The 19,255-nt window shown below is 32.4% G+C and overlaps 1 protein-coding gene across 5 annotated transcripts in view; it reads right to left on the reverse strand.

The window, feature by feature from the left end:
- LOC143076223 (uncharacterized) overlaps positions 1-15,607 on the reverse strand; it is a 46,058-nt gene extending 30,451 nt beyond the window's left edge. For 3 of the 5 annotated variants that reach the window (XM_076251962.1, XM_076251947.1, XM_076251954.1), the window contains exon 1: positions 14,563-15,606. In XM_076251962.1, coding sequence (XP_076108077.1) covers positions 14,563-14,999 — 437 coding nt within the window. In that variant the 5' untranslated portion in view covers positions 15,000-15,606. Of the gene's footprint in view, positions 1-14,562 lie in introns of all 5 variants that reach the window. The other 2 variants (XM_076251971.1, XM_076251940.1) reach the window with 2 other exon arrangements.
- Positions 15,608-19,255: the final 3,648 nt, after the last annotated feature.

Raw genomic sequence — 19,255 nt, forward strand, 5'->3', positions numbered from 1 at the left:
CCTACAACATTGGAAACCTATAATGTTTACACGTGTAGCTACCAAACATTCTTACTCAATCATGAGGTTTACAGTAAGACAAACTACTATAAGGACAATGAAAATGAAACGTTCCAATTTTACAATTCAAATAAGGAATTTTACCCAATCACGTCGCCTTTTATCTATTTTTGGTCGCACAAAACATGTGTAAGGGGTGATCTCATGTGCTCCGGGTATGTAAGCAGATCCTGCTTTAAATGAGACACCCATTGTGCTTGTGTAAGTACAAACCCGCTGATAAGTCTAATTCGGTAGGCCACGTTTGAGGAGAAAAGGACGAAATTGTAACTAGGAATGTTGTTTCAGAAATTATTTCAGTTTTCAATGCTATGTGTCAACTGGTACCACACATTACAAAGATTCAGTGAATCAGTACAAAATGAAATAACTAAACAGCACGTTATATTTCCATTGTTATTTTCCGACGACTGCGCTGTTATATATACAGTCAAGCTGTAGATTGCTGATTTACGTTTCCTGTTTAAATTGCATCGAAAACTATTCCTTAAATCTACTTCAAAACTCTACGGCATCTGTCATTATGAACATCACAACAATTCGAAATAAATATAATACGAAAATAATTGCCAATGAGATAGATCTCCTCCACTAGAGACCAAATAACGAGAATACTATAGGTTACCGATTGGCCTTCAACTATGAGCATAATCCGTCTCTTTGACACATTCAACGTTTCCATTCTCAATATTCAATTTCTGTAATGAATATTGCAATCCGTCTTTTTAAAGTTGACCTTATAATGTTTGTTTGTGTGTAATTTTAATTCTATTGCTTTATGCTCTTGCACGTTGTATAGTTTTTTTACTTTTAATTTTTGTCAAGGTCATAATTATTCCAAAAACATTTGTCGTGCACGAGTCTCAACTAAAAAAAAAAATTGTTAGCGACGTTCACAAGAAATCGATAGCATGTGTTGTGTTCAGTTTTTTTTTTTTTTTTTTTTCATTTCACCTCATCAGTCTAAGTTCAAAGAGAGCAAATTGTCATCATAATTTTTCCTAATTTAAAGAACACGCGTGATCTATTTCATTGAAATAAAGAAGAAATTTGATATTTGAATCTTTTGTCTCTGCTGCGACTGCTAACAAAACAATCGATATTGAGGCTTCATGATATCTTTAATAGCTAAATTGTTTGTCATTTACGTATCAAATAATTTGTTCTCGTACTTCTTTTATAGGTTAATCCATAAATATTCAATAATGTTTCCAGGAAACTGATATCGGATTATTATGATAAGAACAACACTTGTGTGTAGGATAGAATTAAACATGGATTGTCAATGATTAAAAAGGAAAGCTCATTTCGTGATAATGAAAGATAGTGCAAACATAAAGCTCTTGTATATGATCAATTCACGTATTGGGAGAGAGGATCTGATGATATGAAAATAATTCGTGACAGAATTCGATTAAATGGAATATGCTCCCATAAGTATCTTCCGAAATCGATTTCTGGAAATCTATTCCATCACCGATTTCTATACATTGTTTGAAAACAAAATAAAAAAAAGATGTCTGTATCTACTCTATTGACCTATGATCATATAAGGACACAAAATTGATACCATTAATTACATGAAGGCGTAACGATCTGACAAAAGAATCGATATGATGACCAGAAAAATGAAAGTCATAAATAAGACAGTTAAGTACTAAAAATCTTACAAGCAATCTACGTTTCTTTTAAATGAATTGAATGCTCAATTTAGAAACCTCCTTGTCGCCAGTGGAGGCAAGGGAGTGGGTTCAGAAGGTCTGAAATCCTCCTTTTTCGGTCAATGCTTTTGAATGGGGATATATGGTTGGTCACCTCCCACTTGTTTGCGCGTTTAGTCCTTTCTCAGAGATATATGTTCTTGATTTTCCATCTTTGTATGTGGGCTAATATATATGTGGAGATTAAAGTTCTAGATGCAAAAGGCGAAAAGTAATCGCTAGTTGTTTTACCTTAACTAATAGATAAAATTAAATGAATACCACTTGCAATGCACTTTTTGAGAGGTACAATTAATTATTCAAAACACGACCATACTCAACTTGTTAATTGGTTGACTTAAGGATTGTCTATCTTCCTTTATATATCAGTTCAGTGTACACTCATATATCAAGGTAAGAGAGCAAAAAAAGAGAAGAAGATGCTTCTTACACAAAAATGCAGTTTTTATATGACCTTTTCAAACTGTGAAGCAAATGAGATTTCAAACTCTCTTCAGTAAGCAACATAATGTACGAGTTACATAAGTATTTGTTATCTAGAACACAATTACTTTCTTGAAAACCTCTGAATTTAAAAAAAAAGAACAATGATATCAATTCTTTAATATGCTACTTTTAGTCAAATATATTATTAAATCAAATGAAAATTTTGAATAACCTTTTTTTTTCATTTCCTAAGGTCGTTTTTTATTCCCAATCTTAATCTTTATAACAAATTTTGAAGGCGTCATAACTCAATTTAAAACACGAGTAGCAGGAGACGGCTAATTAAAACTTAAAAATACGATGAAACATTATTTTTGTCTAGAAGAAAGACTTTCAAAACCCGTAATGAAATTAAAGCAATAGAAAACTAGGTTTTGATTATTGCCAAGTTCAGAAAATCGATTGGAATTCTTAAAATTGATGCGTCTGTAACATGACTTAGACATGTCAGAAGATTGGTGCTAAATTTGATAGAATCTTTAGAGAAATGCAACGCCACCTACTTTTATTTAAGAATATTACGATAAATATAATTCTAAGAACCAATAAATGTTGATGGATATATGTTTCTAATCTAGTGTTACCTCTGACATAATTGAATTGCATCAAACATTGAAATGTTTTAAATACGAAAGCGTGAGAATATAGCGTGGAGTTTATTTATCGTTGTATCCTTGATTGTGTAGCTTCGGCAGTTATATTTTTCAAATAATCAAATATCAAATGATTTTAAAAAGAAAAACAGGTAAACAAAAAGAACCAAGCAAAACCGAATTTAACAGGAAATTTAAACTTTGAAAATTGCAGCGCTAACAGATTTTTGTTTCATTTATTTTATGCAACGAAAATAAAATGTATGCGTTAAAACATCGATTTTGCGTCTTTAAATCATAGTTAACCTACAGGATGTAATTTGTATTCAGACAAACATTAATCGAGCGTCAGTGAAAATGTGTCTTTGGCAGCTCGATATTGTCTGTTTTCGATATAAATTCAATTAGGAGACTCACTAATACATAGATGTGTATAAAGTGTTTGGAACCAAAAACCTCTTGAAAAATAAAACTGAAGTGTGCATTATTATTGTACGCCAGAAATTTATTGTTTAATATGTGCAGAGAAAATGTTCAATTAAGAATGCATGTGTGCTATCAATTTGAAGTACTATGACGTGACGCAAACCATTCATGTGATGTCACTAGCCACATCTTACATAGCACTCACAATATTTACCATTTGCATTTCGCAAGGCTTAAGATATGCATTAAAGCAGAAAATTTACCGGCAATGGTCGATAAAAATCTGAAATCATTGCAAATATGCTTTTTTATAACATTGAAAATACAAAACAAAAAAGCAAAAACAAAAACAAAAGAAAAGAACAAAAAGAGAAAACAGGAAACAAATTTTAAGCTAAAGACATTGACTCTCACTTATACATCTACAACAGGTCTTTAGCTAACTGCCGCAAATTCACCTTATAAAAAGTCGTTTTTGATTATTAAATAAACTAAAAGCTGTATGTGTCCATTGAACTAGTATATATCATTTTTCTAATTACTCTGTTCACAGAATGTTTGCTGACGAAATTGATTCGAATTCTATAAATAACAATGAATCAATATTTTTGCTTATATAATGACTTTTTCAAAGTCACACAATGCCAGTTTAAATATTGCCTATGACGGCACATCATAGCTGCAATAAGCAACAACCAGTATATTCGATTGTTTCTAAAGAACATGTCTCCTTTGTTTTTCTATTATAACTCTGTAATTCTTCTAAATCACATCTCCCGTCAAAGACTCAATAAATATAAAATAACTAAGGATGGTTTTACAGAAATGAAGATACCTATACCACAAGAAAGATATACACGACAAGTACCATGAAAAGTTGATCATAAGAACGCCTCTTGTCTCTTCCTTAGCATTTTAACTGGTATAATTTGAGGTAATAGAGACTATTTTATCGGTTCGTAATTATATATTGCGGAAAGGGACAGAGACGATATATGGTCTCATTGACGTATATGTTTTAAGACCCGCATTAATTGCGTTACAGTGCAAGAAGCAAGATCAATGCATTAAAACTTAGCTTCCGCCTGTCGACAAAACCATCCTGAGCGGAACTCTCAAGGGAAAATTAATAGGTTAATAAGACCATAAAATATTCACAAATTGCACGTTTCAGCATTAAATGCAGTAAATTAAAGAACTTGGATAATTAGACAAAACCGTAACAGTTGCTTCAAAATTAACTAATTCCAACATCCATAGGTATATGTATATCAATTTACTACAAACACAAATTGTACCAAATAATTTTAACTGAAAAGTGATCATCATTTTATGTAATTCAAATAATTACGTAAATGAAGCTAGAATGAATATTAACTTTAACTCTCCTTGACATTTCCATTATATAACACGTTAATGATGCAAATGTAAAATTACCATATTGAATAGCTCTTCAAATTGCTTCTAAAATGTAAGTTGGTTACGTTAATAAGGTTGGCACGTAAAGGGTGGGCAAAATTGATAAAAGCACAAGATCAAAATGTTCTTTCCATAAAAAAATATGAGCAAAACCCATATTGCATAGTCATCTATGAATGGCCCCGAAATGGCAAATGTAAATAAAAATTCAAACGAGAAAACCAACGGTTTAATTTATGAACAAAAAATTAACGAAAAAAATAATGTAACACAGCAACAAACACCAACCACTGATTTACAACTTGGGGCAGGTTCATATATACATATATGTCTTTTGAGATTGGAATTTGAAACACGAATGGTATACTTCAGCTATCTAATGTTACTTGTCAAACATAGATAAGTAGCTCAGGCACATATGAATACACTTTTGACGGAAGCTAACAACACTTTTCAGAAAAATAAAGATACACATGATAACAAATTTTTAAAAAGATCGAACGAAATGAAGAACGAAGCAACAATGTTCTTGTCTAGATGTTACTCGATATAGGCAAAATTGGTAAAGATTTATCTTCCATTGATTTCCTGTGGATATTAAACGGTATATGACATTGACTTCAAAGATTCTAGCAATTGAAATCAACACTGAGTGAAATATTAATGAAGAAGCATTAAAAATCAATATCAAAACCAAATGTTAACCAACAATTTAAATTAACGCTAAAAGGGGTCAAACAGACAAACACTCAAGGTTGCAAAAATAACGGTATATTCTTGATGGCCATGTTAATTGTAAAAAGAAAATTATTTTAACAATTCATATAAAGTTATTTTAACGAAAATCTACAACAGTTAAATCGAAGATAACCTCGAAATTCTGCATTTCAAGCGAACAGGGGAGGCATGTATTGTACTCCAAGATACTGGATGAGACTGGTATATATCTCCATACCACAACGCCCTCAAGGTAGTAAATAGGCAACAATTTAATGTTTTAATGCAGTCTTCAGCATTGATATCAACGTACTAAACTACGTTAATGCTAGACAAAGACATGTCAGGAATTCAAGTCATTTATGTTTCATGATAATCAGATTATCGAACGATTTCTTAAGATTACTAAATTATATCGAGCCAATCGATAGCTCGCTTCATTGAAATTAAAAGTAAATAAACTTGTCACATCAAATTGTTCAATCGAACTTAAAATGGATAGCAGAAGAATATTTGATTATAGGATTTTATTGAGCTTCAGAGCTCTAATTGAGCTTTAAGTAACAATTCAATAGAATAGATATTGTAAGAATAGAAAGCTATACATAGAAGCGAATTCATATAAAAAAAGAAGAGTCAATAAGGAACCAATTATTCAACAGAAGTGGGATTTTTTTATCATATTAAAATGTAAGGCGGCAAGGTTTCAAAGTTCGGTTAATAAAAAGTTATCCCAGTCCTTTAATGTAGCAATTTCATGCTCGTTTGATGCAATAGTTTTCAACAGTCTATTCTCCTGTAGACACCAAATTTGCCCCTCTTCTTGCAGACAACTTACTATATTCATATGAGCAGACATAAAACATGAGTTTTGCAAGTCAAATGCAAAGAAGATAGCATTATCCCTTTACTTCACGTTCCGCTATATAGATTATGTCCAAGTAATGAATATATTAATTTCAAAATTAATAGATATAAAAGAAAAATACTACAAAAAGTGTTTAAGTCTGCTCAAGGATTTGTATAGTAAGAAGGATTGGACTGTAGTATAATGTCTTGTGCAGCGCGAGATTTTAGTGTGATTACCCATGATGCATTTCGAAGATGCTCGGCGTACCTTAATTACTATACAAATCCTTGGTCTGCTTCACAAACATATTCGTATACTGAATCAACAGTGCAACATGCTCGTAGCATTTAAGATTCTTGTTACTTATCACACTTTCTGCTTTAACATTTTATTGGTGGAAATTGTATTCGTATTGTTTATTATATGAAATATAATAAATTTGAAAAAGACCCTGATAATAATACAATGGTCCTAAAGAAAAAAGTTAAATCTCTAGCGAGTCATAAAGTAGGTTCAGCTGTTAGAATGTTATTTGCTTAGTTAGGTGTAAGTTCCTTACATTAGGGATAACCTTTAATTACAGGATATCTAAAGCCGTAACGTCGTTCGCTCAAATTTAACATGTTTGAAATAAAATTCCGGTTTCAATGAAACCTAACAATGGAAGCACAAGCTAATGTCATATTTATACAATCACGTGCTGAATTTGGATGAAATCAACTTTATTCTCTACATTTTTCTGTAAAAAAAGGTTCACATATTTACGAATTTATATTTCTTAATGGTCAAAGTACATGTTATATGCAGCCATGACCTTCTGTTTTATTATTTGATAAACTGCGTGATAGTTGCTGTCCTGTCAAAATAATTGAATCATTATGAAGTATCTATGTAAAGCAATTATTAATCAATCTCTTTTCGTTCCCTAAAAGTTTGAATTTATGTAATATTCTATATGAATGACATTTGCTAATTGCAATGAATACCGGTATACGGAACACTAACATCCTTGCATGCGATTCGATCCACATGCTACTTTTCGCGGCTTAATGAAGAACATGCAACGATTCAAAGAGTTTTCAAGGTGAACTTAGAAATCCCTCCATACAAATGTGGAAGCCAAACTTAATACACTTGGTATTCCTGTTTTTACTTTTCCGGCATAAGAAAATGAAAGGGTTTAATTCTAGTTTAAATAACAGCCAGTGGCAATATTCAATGTATATCAATTGCAATACAAGGACTAGAACATGATCTGTCGGTATGAAGGTGGAAATAAGTCGAACACTTTCATAACGCGGATATGTTGGATAAGGAGAGCAATTTTACCATGAAACAGACCGAACACAACCCATCAAGGAGTTGTTGCTTTGGTTCTTTAACGTGCAAAAACCTTTAATTTAACGTACGTGCCTATTCCTCAGACCGAACCTGGCTGAATATTAAAACACGCTCGCAAAGCCAAGGTCAAGTTCGATGATGATATTTTCTACAATTCAATCTAAAGCTGTAATAATCGTTCGTAATGTACGCAAGCGGTTAAACAATATAACTTGATTTGCGTGATATAGGCGGGAAAGAACACTGGTTAAATAACCATGGAACTGGAGAAAAATCAATGGGAAATCTGTGATATCTCTTGCCTTTGTGTAAATCATTCGTAAAACAGTTAGTACAATCATTTATTGGACTTTTAAAGCAAACGGTAGTTTGAATATCAATGATTTATACCGTTATTACGTAGAAAGAGTTATCAGGAAAAGAAACTACAGTCAGTGGAAGTTATATATAGTTGTCAATTATGGATAGATAAGACAAAGTACATTTTTCAATTAAATAATTAACCGGTTAACCGTAGACAACACTATTAAATATACATTTTTTAAACACGTACCATTCCAAAATTGTAATATGGCATGCGAGTTGGAAAAAAAAGCAAAACATTCTGATTTTTATGGTCATGATTTATATCTTAGTACGGTATTTTCGCATTAGGTGGTACTTGTCAGATTTATAATTTCTTACAAAAATAAATCATACTTATTGATTTTTATATTTTTAATAATTAACAAAAAAAATCCAATTTCTATTAATAAAATAATATATTCATGTTTTCTTGTTTCATTTCAATGCATCGTGACCTCATGTACCAGGGAGGACATCTCACCAAACTAAGCCCAATTTCGATAGTCTGCCTGTAATCGTGGGTTGTCAAAACATTACTCTAAAAGGGAGATTTTTAATTGGTTAGCTGATTTCAAAACCGTATAGCGACCTTTGCTGACTATTTTTTTTTTTTTTTCTTTTTTTTTGTTTCATATGGCACAATCTATCATTTTTAAGAGTATTAATTGATAATGCAATTTTTAAATTTAAATAGTGAGATGACGTGTCAAAATTCCCTATTCCTAATTGTATACATTTGCATGGATAAAAAAAGAAAGAGATACCTGGAGGACAATACAAAGTCATAAGTAGGCAATAGCATGACAAACAAAAACGTATAAAAAAGAAACAAGAGTCTACAAAACACTAAACAGAAAACTAAAGACGGAACAATTAACCCGAAGTCAACCGAAAACTGAGAATGATCTTAGATGTTCTGGAACGGTAGGTTGATTCTGCTCCACAAGTTGCACCTGTCGTGTAAACATTGCAGGTAAAATTCTGTGTAAGTTAGCAAAACACTTAAGACTAAACTTTTACAATATCGTATAATTGCAGAACAATAAGAATTAAAAAAAAACTTATCGGAATATCCCATATAATATTCGATTCATGATTTATCTTGGAGCTGTTTTGTAATCGCCCATTGGTATTAGAATGTCACTGAGATTTTAAGTAATAGATTCAATGTCTAATTAAATTATCGCAGACAAAATTTAATGTCTAAATAGAAATATTAAAGTGAATTAAGTGTTTAATGCCGATCATGTATATATTTACATATATGGTTTTTAACTACTTCTGTAATCATTTATCATTTCAATCCAACACAAACTCCAAACTTCAATTTCCATTGATCCATACTAAATATCAACGCAATCAAATTGGTATTTTCTGTTTGATTACATTTGTCATTCAGTTGCATTTGAAATTAAAGTGTCAGGTTTCAATCCGTGCCTTAAATGTTTTGATCAAGACGTCAGAAATGTCTTTTCTCTTTTATTGCTGTCCAATAGCTTTATATTAAACGGAGGAAACATTACACCCACTTTTTAATTTTCATTCAACATGTTTAAGACATAACATGTCACTATTTCTCTTTTTCATTAGTGTTAAAAAACATATCAAGGATAGGCAAGACATGCTTGCCCTTAAAATTCTGCTTTTTTCTTATGGGGAGATCAAAACACTATATGACACCGAGTCAAGACGCGATGGTTTACATTTTCTTGTTTGTTTGTTTGTTTCTTATTTGTTGGGTTTTTTTACACTCCTTTTCGAAGGATTGTGATAATTATCCACTCTTCCTTATTTTATATCATTCCGTGATAAAATTTTCACTTTCATTTATTTCAAATTTGACATTAATCTTTATATAAGTGAGATTAATGATGTTAATTCCACTTTAGTATTGTTCCCCTATTACATCAATTTGGTGTAAAGAATGTTTTTGATATTTATGAATGTTAATGTTTTCACCACATTCAAAGAACAATGTAAGATTTTTACATTTCAGTAATATGTCGAATGGATGTTTCTGATAGATTTCTCAACAAAATCTCTGTCATTATTAATTATAAAATTTGAAAATAAAGTAAGAGGCTATTGATTTTGAATCAGTTATGCATTTTCTGATCTTTAAATTCAGCCGTCGTTTGTCAAATGATGCCGTACCTTTGAAGATATATAATACAGTTCTTAGTCTAAAGAGACAAAACGTAAAAGTACTAGCTTTAGAGACGGACAGAAAAACGAGACTCGCAAAAAGATTCTGTTGTTTTTAAGCATGTACAATATATTTCATTACCGACAATATAGGGAATGGTTTTTGTTCTGCAGAATAAGCATTGACACTTTTAAGTGGAGACATATGGACCCAAAGGAACAATCAATTTCAAAATTCGAAGAAAAAACCGCTAATTATGGCGAAAACAATAACAATCAACAAAACACTGTAGACAGAGCTAAACAAAACTAACAAAAAAGTTGGGTTGATTTTTAGCGCTCCGCGGAAAAGGGTTATAAGATCCAGCTTAACACACGGGTTGATTTTTAGCGCTCCACGGAAGGGTTATTAGATCCTGCTTAACACACGGGTTGATTTTTAGCGCTCCGCGGAAAAGGGTTATAAGATCCAGCTTAACACACGGGTTGATTTTTAGCGCTCCGCGGAAGGGTTATTAGATCCTGCTTAACACACGGGTTGATTTTTAGCGCTCCGCGGAAGGGTTATAAGATCCTGCTTAACACAAGGGTTGATTTTTAGCGCTCCGCGGAAGGGTTATAAGATCCTGCTTAACACACGGGTTGATTTTTAGCGCTCCGCGGAAGGGTTATAAGAACCTGCGTAACACACGGGTTGATTTTAAGCGCTCCGCGGAAAGGTTGATTTTTAGCGCTCCGCGGAAGGGTTATAAGATCCTGCTTAACACACGGGTTGATTTTTAGCGCTCCGTGGAAGGGTTATAAGATCCTGCTTAACACACGGGTTGATTTTTAGCGCTCCGCGGAAGGGTTATAAGGTCTAGCTTAACACACGGGTTGATTTTTAGCGCTCCGCGGAAGGGTTATAAGATTCTGCTTAACACGTTTAATTAACTTTTAGTAAAAACTTTTAATTTTCATCCTTAAAACGTGGACGGCAAAGACAACCCCAAAATGAAGTGCGACGAAAACGGTTATTTTAATATTACTGCTTGCTAAAAATAGAAGCAGAATAATGAGAGACGCTTACTGTTATCTTTTATTATATCAGTTCATTAGTACACTTACAAGTATCTGGTACTATTTTTCACATCTAAAAAAGGACGATATTTCAACTGCTGAAAGCTTTCAACACTTTCATTAATCTTCCTTTGAATTTGCTGTGAAACGGATTTGATTTTCTCCAGTGACATTCAAGTGACGTTTTATTGGATCTCTTGATTTTATTGAACCTAATTTAACCACAAAAGCTTCCAAAATAAATAATGTCACCAATGATTCAGACTAACAACTACAGTATATGTAGCAATTATTTCTTCCATTTGGAAAAAAAATGATAATAAATAATGGGATTGCATATAATTCGGTTTAAAATGTCGTTATTATAAGCAATAGAAGGTCAAGCTAAAAATGGTCCAAAAGTGACAAAATGTAAACAACTACAACGAAAAAAAAACATCAGTCTGATTTAATTACATCACAATAAATGGATCAAAGATATTATTTAAGACAGCAACAAATTGCAACCACTGAAACATTAAAGCCTTCTGACTTAAAACAGACACATACGGAATGTGTCGATGTTCAAAATGTAAGAGAGGGTTAAACACTCCCCTAACCTTGGACAGTGGTGTTAAAGCACAACATAGGAAAAAACTATAAATTTCCATTTGAAAGGGTATGCTTAATCAGATAGGTACAAAGCACAAGAAACAACTAACAGAAATTGAAACTAAAGACACAACAAGAATGTGTTCCAATTACACGGATGCCCCATTCGCACAATCATTTCTATGTTTAGTGGACCGTGAAAATGGGGTAAAATCTCTAATTTGGTATTAAAATTAGAAAGATCATATTATCATAGGGAACATGTTTACAACGTTTCAAGTTGATTGGACTGCAACTTCATCAAAAACTACATTGACCAAAAACTTTAATCTGAAGCGGGACAGACGGACGAACGGACGAACGAACGGACGGACGTACGGACCAACAGACGGAAGAACGGACTAACGGACGAACGAACGGACGGACGGAAGCATGGACTAGAAAACATAATGCCCATAAATGGGGCATAAAAATGACCTAAAAGTAATCGCAGTCACTGATCTTATGAGCTAATTGAAACTGACTAATGAATAAATCAGGAATGGCAGACCAAAATAAATTAGACTGAAATTAAAGACACAAAAAAGGATCTAAAGTTATTGCAGTCACTGAACCTATGAGCTTATTAAAACTGTCTAATGAATAAATCATGAATCGCAGACCAAAATAAATCAGACTGTATTCATTCATTAAATTTGGCTTGAAGACGTCATTAACAGTTCAAGAAAAAAAACTTGACTTGTGAAATAACAAAATATAAGTATTGACAGGATGTAGAACCTTAGAAATATACTATTACTGTGTTAGATTTATAACCTTTTAGTTTTATAAGTTTTACAAGTTCTATAAACCAAATCATCAAAACTAGGAGGTGATTTTCCATTTGTAATAAGTTCTATAGCTGTAGCCAAACTTATAAACCAAGATGTATGTTGATCCTCTACCATGTGATGCGAAAATTTAAATTTATTAGGTCTATTAATGACATAACTGTCAAAATTATGATGTGATATCCCGTTTTTAATAAGTTTTCTACGTGATCAGCCAAACTAATATACCAATTATGTGCATGCTATACCATGTGATGCGTTTCCAGATCTAATGCTTTTAAACTCTCTGTTCACCTAATTTTTCAATAGTGGGGGCATCATTTATTCAGTGGACAATTATGAGTCGCAGTTTAACTTCAAGCACACATATTCAAGTGTGTTTTGCAATCTAGACTAGACTGTACTTCAATTCGACTACATCTATGACAACGTAATATGTCAGAATAGTTATACCAAGTATCAATTAGAAACACATGGAATAATCGAAAGTAATTTTGTTTGCAAATAGAAAGATACAAAATCGATAATCAGATCATTGTTACAAATTACGTAAACAATCAAAACTTAAATTACTTTTGTATCCCCACTTATCAATTCTGTCTGTTTGTATATTACCAAATCTAACAAGAGGCGTATGTTTATGTGTTTATGTGTTTGTCGGAATAGCCATTTCAAATCAGTAAAGACATGCAGACAGAAGTATTCCACAGAGAAAAATAATCAATTACATAATACCTGGAAAGTCATTGGTGCAAATGCAAGAATACATTTAATTTTAATTTCGTGTTTCTAGTTTTTTATATGTGCGATAATTTACGTATATGTACATTCTAAAATATATGATCAATCTTTTCAAAAAAAGGCTAAAGTCAGAAATCTGGTATAATTTGGTGGATTTCAAAAGGTTAATATCATTTATCAGATGAAAATCTATATTTTTACAATACATGAAGGAAATTGTTGTATGATGAAGGTCGCATAAGGTGAATAGAGTCCTTGCTAATTGCACTGAACTTTACGCAAATATAAATCAATCAATCACTACAACATTGAAATGTTAGGGCCCTTAGATTTTCTTTCGGCTGTAGGTGCACTTGGTTGTATTCAGCACATCAATCGAATACCATATGCATCACTTTCAGACCTTTGTTATTCAAGTATCTCTACATGTGCATCCCCGCCGATGGCGTTGAATAAGAAAAAAGCAGTAATTTTGCATGTATGTATAATTGTGCTGATACTTACAAAACGATAACATGAATAGCCCTAAACTGAATCTACAAAAGCATGTCAGCATTGTAAATTGTGTGTAAGCTTTTATCAAGCTGAATTTGTTGTAAATCTTTTAAATATATTTGTTCGTACACGCTACTACTATATTTTACACGTATACTGTCCTTCACCTGATAGTAAGTCCATCTTAAGCACTTGTTACTGCAAAACGAGGATTGATAGGAATCTAAAAGACCTACTACAGTCGAACCTTGTTGTGTCAAAGTCGAAGGGACCAGACGAAAGTATTCGACTTATCCGAGGTGGAGTGTATTAACATTTAGGACACACATTCTGATATTAAAGATCTCTTTTTAAAATAAACTGCCAATCAACTTAATATGAACTTTAGTATATAAGCAGGCAAATGTTTCCTTTATGTCAAATAAATGGATTAGTTCAATGTCTAGCGTCCAGTAGCAAATACTTCATGCATATTCAGGACGAGGATAAATTCAACATTATCCATACAATATGTAGGCTCTACGTATATAAAAAGAGTTAAAAGAGATAAAAGGCTTAACATCTGACATGAGTTCACTCACGTGCATCCCTCAAATAGTGTCCGCACAATTTTTTACGTATCGGGAGTGTGACATTGTAGATGCACCAGTCATTGTGTTTACAGGCGTAAGTCCGTTCGGTCAAGCATGCGTGTTTATACATCCCTAAAAATTAACAAATAAACAAAAAAGGGTATAACTAACCTGATTCGTTTTTCTTCAGCTTTTTGCATTTCCTTTGCTCTGCCTATCACTGATCGTATTTGAGATATTTCCTCTTCTGTTAAATTACTAAGATCCGGTTCAGGTGGTTCCACTGGAGATGGCAGTCTGGTGGACGACACGGAAGCCCGTCTTTTAGATCCAAATGAAACAACCGATTCTTGAATATCGGATGTTGGCGTTGTAACATCCGACGGTATACTGCTCGTTTCATTTCCCATTATTTTGTCAGAAATAAGGAATGTAGGAGTATACCATATTATAACACAAACTAAGAATACTGTCACCTGAAGAGAGGTTAAGCTAAGGACGAGGTATTCCGAAAGGAAGACCAAGATATTGCACGCGAGTGATATTATCCATAGGTTTGTTGTAACAAATCCCAAAACGTAAACACTGAGAATACATGACACTGACATTTGAGATGAAAGAACAAAATTTGATTGAAAAAATAACAATAATATATAGTATAAATATCTTGTTTCTTTACTCGGAATTCATGTATGGTCGGAACGTCTGTTGGTTGTTGTAATTTTCCGAATAAAATAAACTACTCCAACCCATATTCAGATAAACACACAATAATCATAATTATAAACTACTATTTCAAACATAATGTCTATTTGAAACAATTTGAAATTATAAAATTTTCCTATCTAATATAATGATCCAATTTTAAACGAGACAAGCGCGAATAACCACATAAACCACCATTTAAACACAACATCGTCTGAAAATGGCATCAACTAATATTTTCTGCAGAAATTGGTTTTCTATGTCCAAATCCTATCAGACTTTAGAATTCTATTGATTTTCTGCTTGGAATTCTCAAGCCATCTTTGTCGAGTTGTTTGGGAATTGATCTGTTCATTAAAATTTGACATGCGCAGCCGAGGACTATCAGTAATATCATTACAAACCGGCAATGTCAATAGAATCGGTTTGATTAACTATTATAACGTTGTAAACCATTACGACATTACTTATTCTTCTTTTCCAAAACAAGAATAGTCAACTGCATGCAAAATCAATATAATATCATTTGCTAAAAAGTTCATTGTTAGATACAAATGTTTTATTTATCGAATATTCATCGACCGCCATGTTGCTTTTTCACATGTTCAATATTGTAGTTCCTTTAAACAGGTAAAGCTTCCATTAATAATTAATGAAATTAATCACGACTTCACATTTAAGATCATTTAACAATTGAAATCGTAAACCAAATATTGATGATAGATGGCCATAATTCATAATTTTCATTGTAATATAATTTCTAATTAAGAATTTGCTTGTAAAATAAGTTCAATAATATCTCACGATGTTTCATTATCACTTATTCTGATCGCAGAAGTCAGAAATTGTTACTTAATATTACAAGATGAAAACTCTTAGATTGGTGGTCATCGATTTCCGATAATCGAAGTCACAAAAGCTATCGCTTTAATTAATGTACGATCGTCGGCCAAATACTTATTTCATTGTCTTTTTCTCTCGAGAATTGTCGTTGTCTTATTCAGTCAAAAGGTAAAAAGAATAAGGACAATTATTTAAGACAAAATGGAGGAGGAACGTTCTAAACTTGATATGTTAACATGAATTAAGACTTCACTCTCGACGGAGTTATCTAATAAGTAAAGAAAATAAGTAAAGCTTTACGTATAGAAGGAAAATGGAGAATTCAATAATCTACTTACCAAAAGACGACCATCAATATCAGCTCAGTAAGATGTGTATTGCTACTTGAATTAAGTAATTGTAGGAGCACGTACAAATCATTTACGGCTTAATAGATCCTGTAAAGAATAATAATATGAACATCCTTAAAGCAAGACTAATTATCAATCACCAGTTTCTTATTTGTGGGGGAGTCCGATGTCAATTCCATGTTATTTTTTGTACCCCCAGATTAATTAATTAAAATCAATTGTTGATGGATGGTCTTTTGTTTCATTATAAGGTGGATAGCTCATAAATAAACAGTATCTGTACTAGTGTGTAAATTCAAAGATTGATTGAAAATCTAATTACTGCGTTATTTGGATCTACTCATACGCTTATTATAAACTTAGGTGTATGTACAAATTAACACATTTGAAATTGTAAACAGATGGCCAGTAAAAAGAAAAAGGATAAAACAAAGGGATGAAATAAAATTATAAATAATTAATTGATTTCCTTATATCTAAATATAAGATATGTCTGACGGCATAACACTACCGTATGTTTGATTAAATATTTATACACTTTTATCAAAATGCTATTTGTTGACAATTACTGACATAAATATTTGACATTGATTATTTCAAAGGTATTTCGGAATGTTCGGGAGCATGGATATTGATTCAATTAATATACCGCATCAATCAGAGAAAAAAAGTTGTAGAGCGGAAAATTCACAATGGGAAAGTAGCGTATAACGTGTCCACAAGTTATGTAGTAGAATACTAAATCAAGAACACAGCCTAAATAGTAACGAGGAGCCACTTAACATGTGTTTCCCTATCTTGCTGTTATAGAGTTTTTATATGGGCTTCTTTTTGTGATGTTAAACTATAATTGTTTCAAATAAGGGGGAAGGTTGGTACCTATTAAAACTTTTAAACCCACTGCAATTGTTTGCTCCTAAGTCAGGAATCTGATATTCAGTATTTGTCGTTTGTTGATGTGGTTTATAAGTGTTTCTCGATCGTCTCTGGTTTTTAATATAGATTAGACCGTTGGTTTTTTCCGTTTGAATGGTTTTACACTAGTCATGTTTGGGGCCCTTTATAATAGCTAGCTGTTCGGTGTGATCCAAGGCTTCGCGTGCACGTGTTGAAGACCGTACCTTGACTATAATGGTTTACTTTTATAATCTGTCACTTGGGTTGAGAGTTGTCTCATTGACACTCATACCACATCTTCTTATATCATATCTATCATATTTATATATATAAGTGAGGTGTGGTATGAGCGCCAATTAGATCTAACAATCTAAGGTGCAATCAATGAGGGTAACGTAATGGAATGTACACACGTACGTAGGTTTGTCGATTGGAATAAACGGGCTATGTAGAAATATAAGCGCGGTAATTCATTGGCAAATCAAAAGCATGTCCCTTTTAGAGGATAAGATTTTTGAAAGTGTTAAACTATGGATGAGCGACAAAAATGGAAGTGATGATTAAAGCTTATTTTTTTTTTCGCTATAAACATTGATATACTTTAAAACTAAAAATCTGCATCATATTTTCCAATTTTATTATCTAAAATACCGAATTTAAAAAAAAAATAAAAACAAAGTATGTATAAGAACCGGTAAAGTTGATAATATATATGTCCAAAAAAGATTATTAAATATAAAAAAGAAGATGTGGTATGATTGTCAATGAGACAACTGTCCAAGAGACCAAAATGACACAGACATTAACAACTATAGGTCACCGTAAAGACCCCTTTTATTTTGGTTGTGGGTCTAAAATGGCTATTACTTTAATATATTCCTTGTGAGTCCATGTTGAGGAAATACAACATCTTCTTTTCTTCTTTGTTAATATTTACACAACATTCTACCAACTGCAAAATGTTCCAAGGGATGATTTCAACTTTTAAAAATTAATCATTATAATTAGGACTGTCAATAAGGACACGTGCGACTCTTATACAGATATAAAGGATGGGCTGCAGTCAAGTATTAAATTGGCATATGGAGGTTAGCCTGACTACAATGGATATGGCCATCTATAAATAGGACTTACTCAGCAGTCAGAATTTATTTGTTTTATACAATCTGATGACATCGATTCAATGATCTTATAAGTGTTGAAAAATCTGCAAAACGTGAGTAATTGGAGCCAGAAACTTTGTCGCAATAGATGGAAACTATTCGATCATTGATGAAGAAGTTTCATTTGTTCCAGGGATATTTTACATTTGGTCGCCATGAACATTTTATTTTATATTATGTGATTATTTTCAGTAAAAAAGCCTCCATCAAACTTGCTATATTGTTATCGTTGCTTAAGACCGTATTTTCAAATTTGACCTAATAAGTATATAAAACATTGCTGGATTAAATTTATAATGAAGCTCTAGTGTGATTGACACACGCATCACATATTAAGCTGTATTGGGTAAATCAAACCTTTCAGAATTTTGGATCCTATACATGCTCTTTTTGACAATGTCCATTTTGACACCTAGCTCAATTCTATATAGTTTAAGACCTAAATAACTCTCATCTTTTTCGGTACTTAGTTACCCAGGGGGAATTATACTCCAAAAAATTCTTATTCACGATGCAGCAATGAATATTTAAACTGGTACCGTGGGCTACCTACCTATAAGTTGGCGGAAACGTTACCTCAGTTGTGGCGCAAATGCAAGATTGGACTTTGTAAAAATTTGCTCAAATGCAATGCGTCCGTCTGTGGATCTTTTTTGTTTTATCAATTTGTCAAGTTTAAAATGTTAGCAATTGAATCAAAAATTACCGGTGGAACCAAAATAAACTTCAGAGTAAGGTCAAGTGAAAGCTAGCATTCCCATCTGAGCAATTATACATAGTTCACTAACAGTATAGATAATTCTAGATGAATTAGCCATTCGCAAGGAAAATTGTTAACACGTGTATATTTTTAGCTATACTCTGTAAATGAACCTTTTTATACATATTCTTGCAGTTCCATTTGAT

The sequence above is a fragment of the Mytilus galloprovincialis genome, chromosome 1 (genome assembly GCF_965363235.1).
Source record: "Mytilus galloprovincialis chromosome 1, xbMytGall1.hap1.1, whole genome shotgun sequence".
Lineage (NCBI taxonomy): Eukaryota > Metazoa > Mollusca > Bivalvia > Mytilida > Mytilidae > Mytilus > Mytilus galloprovincialis.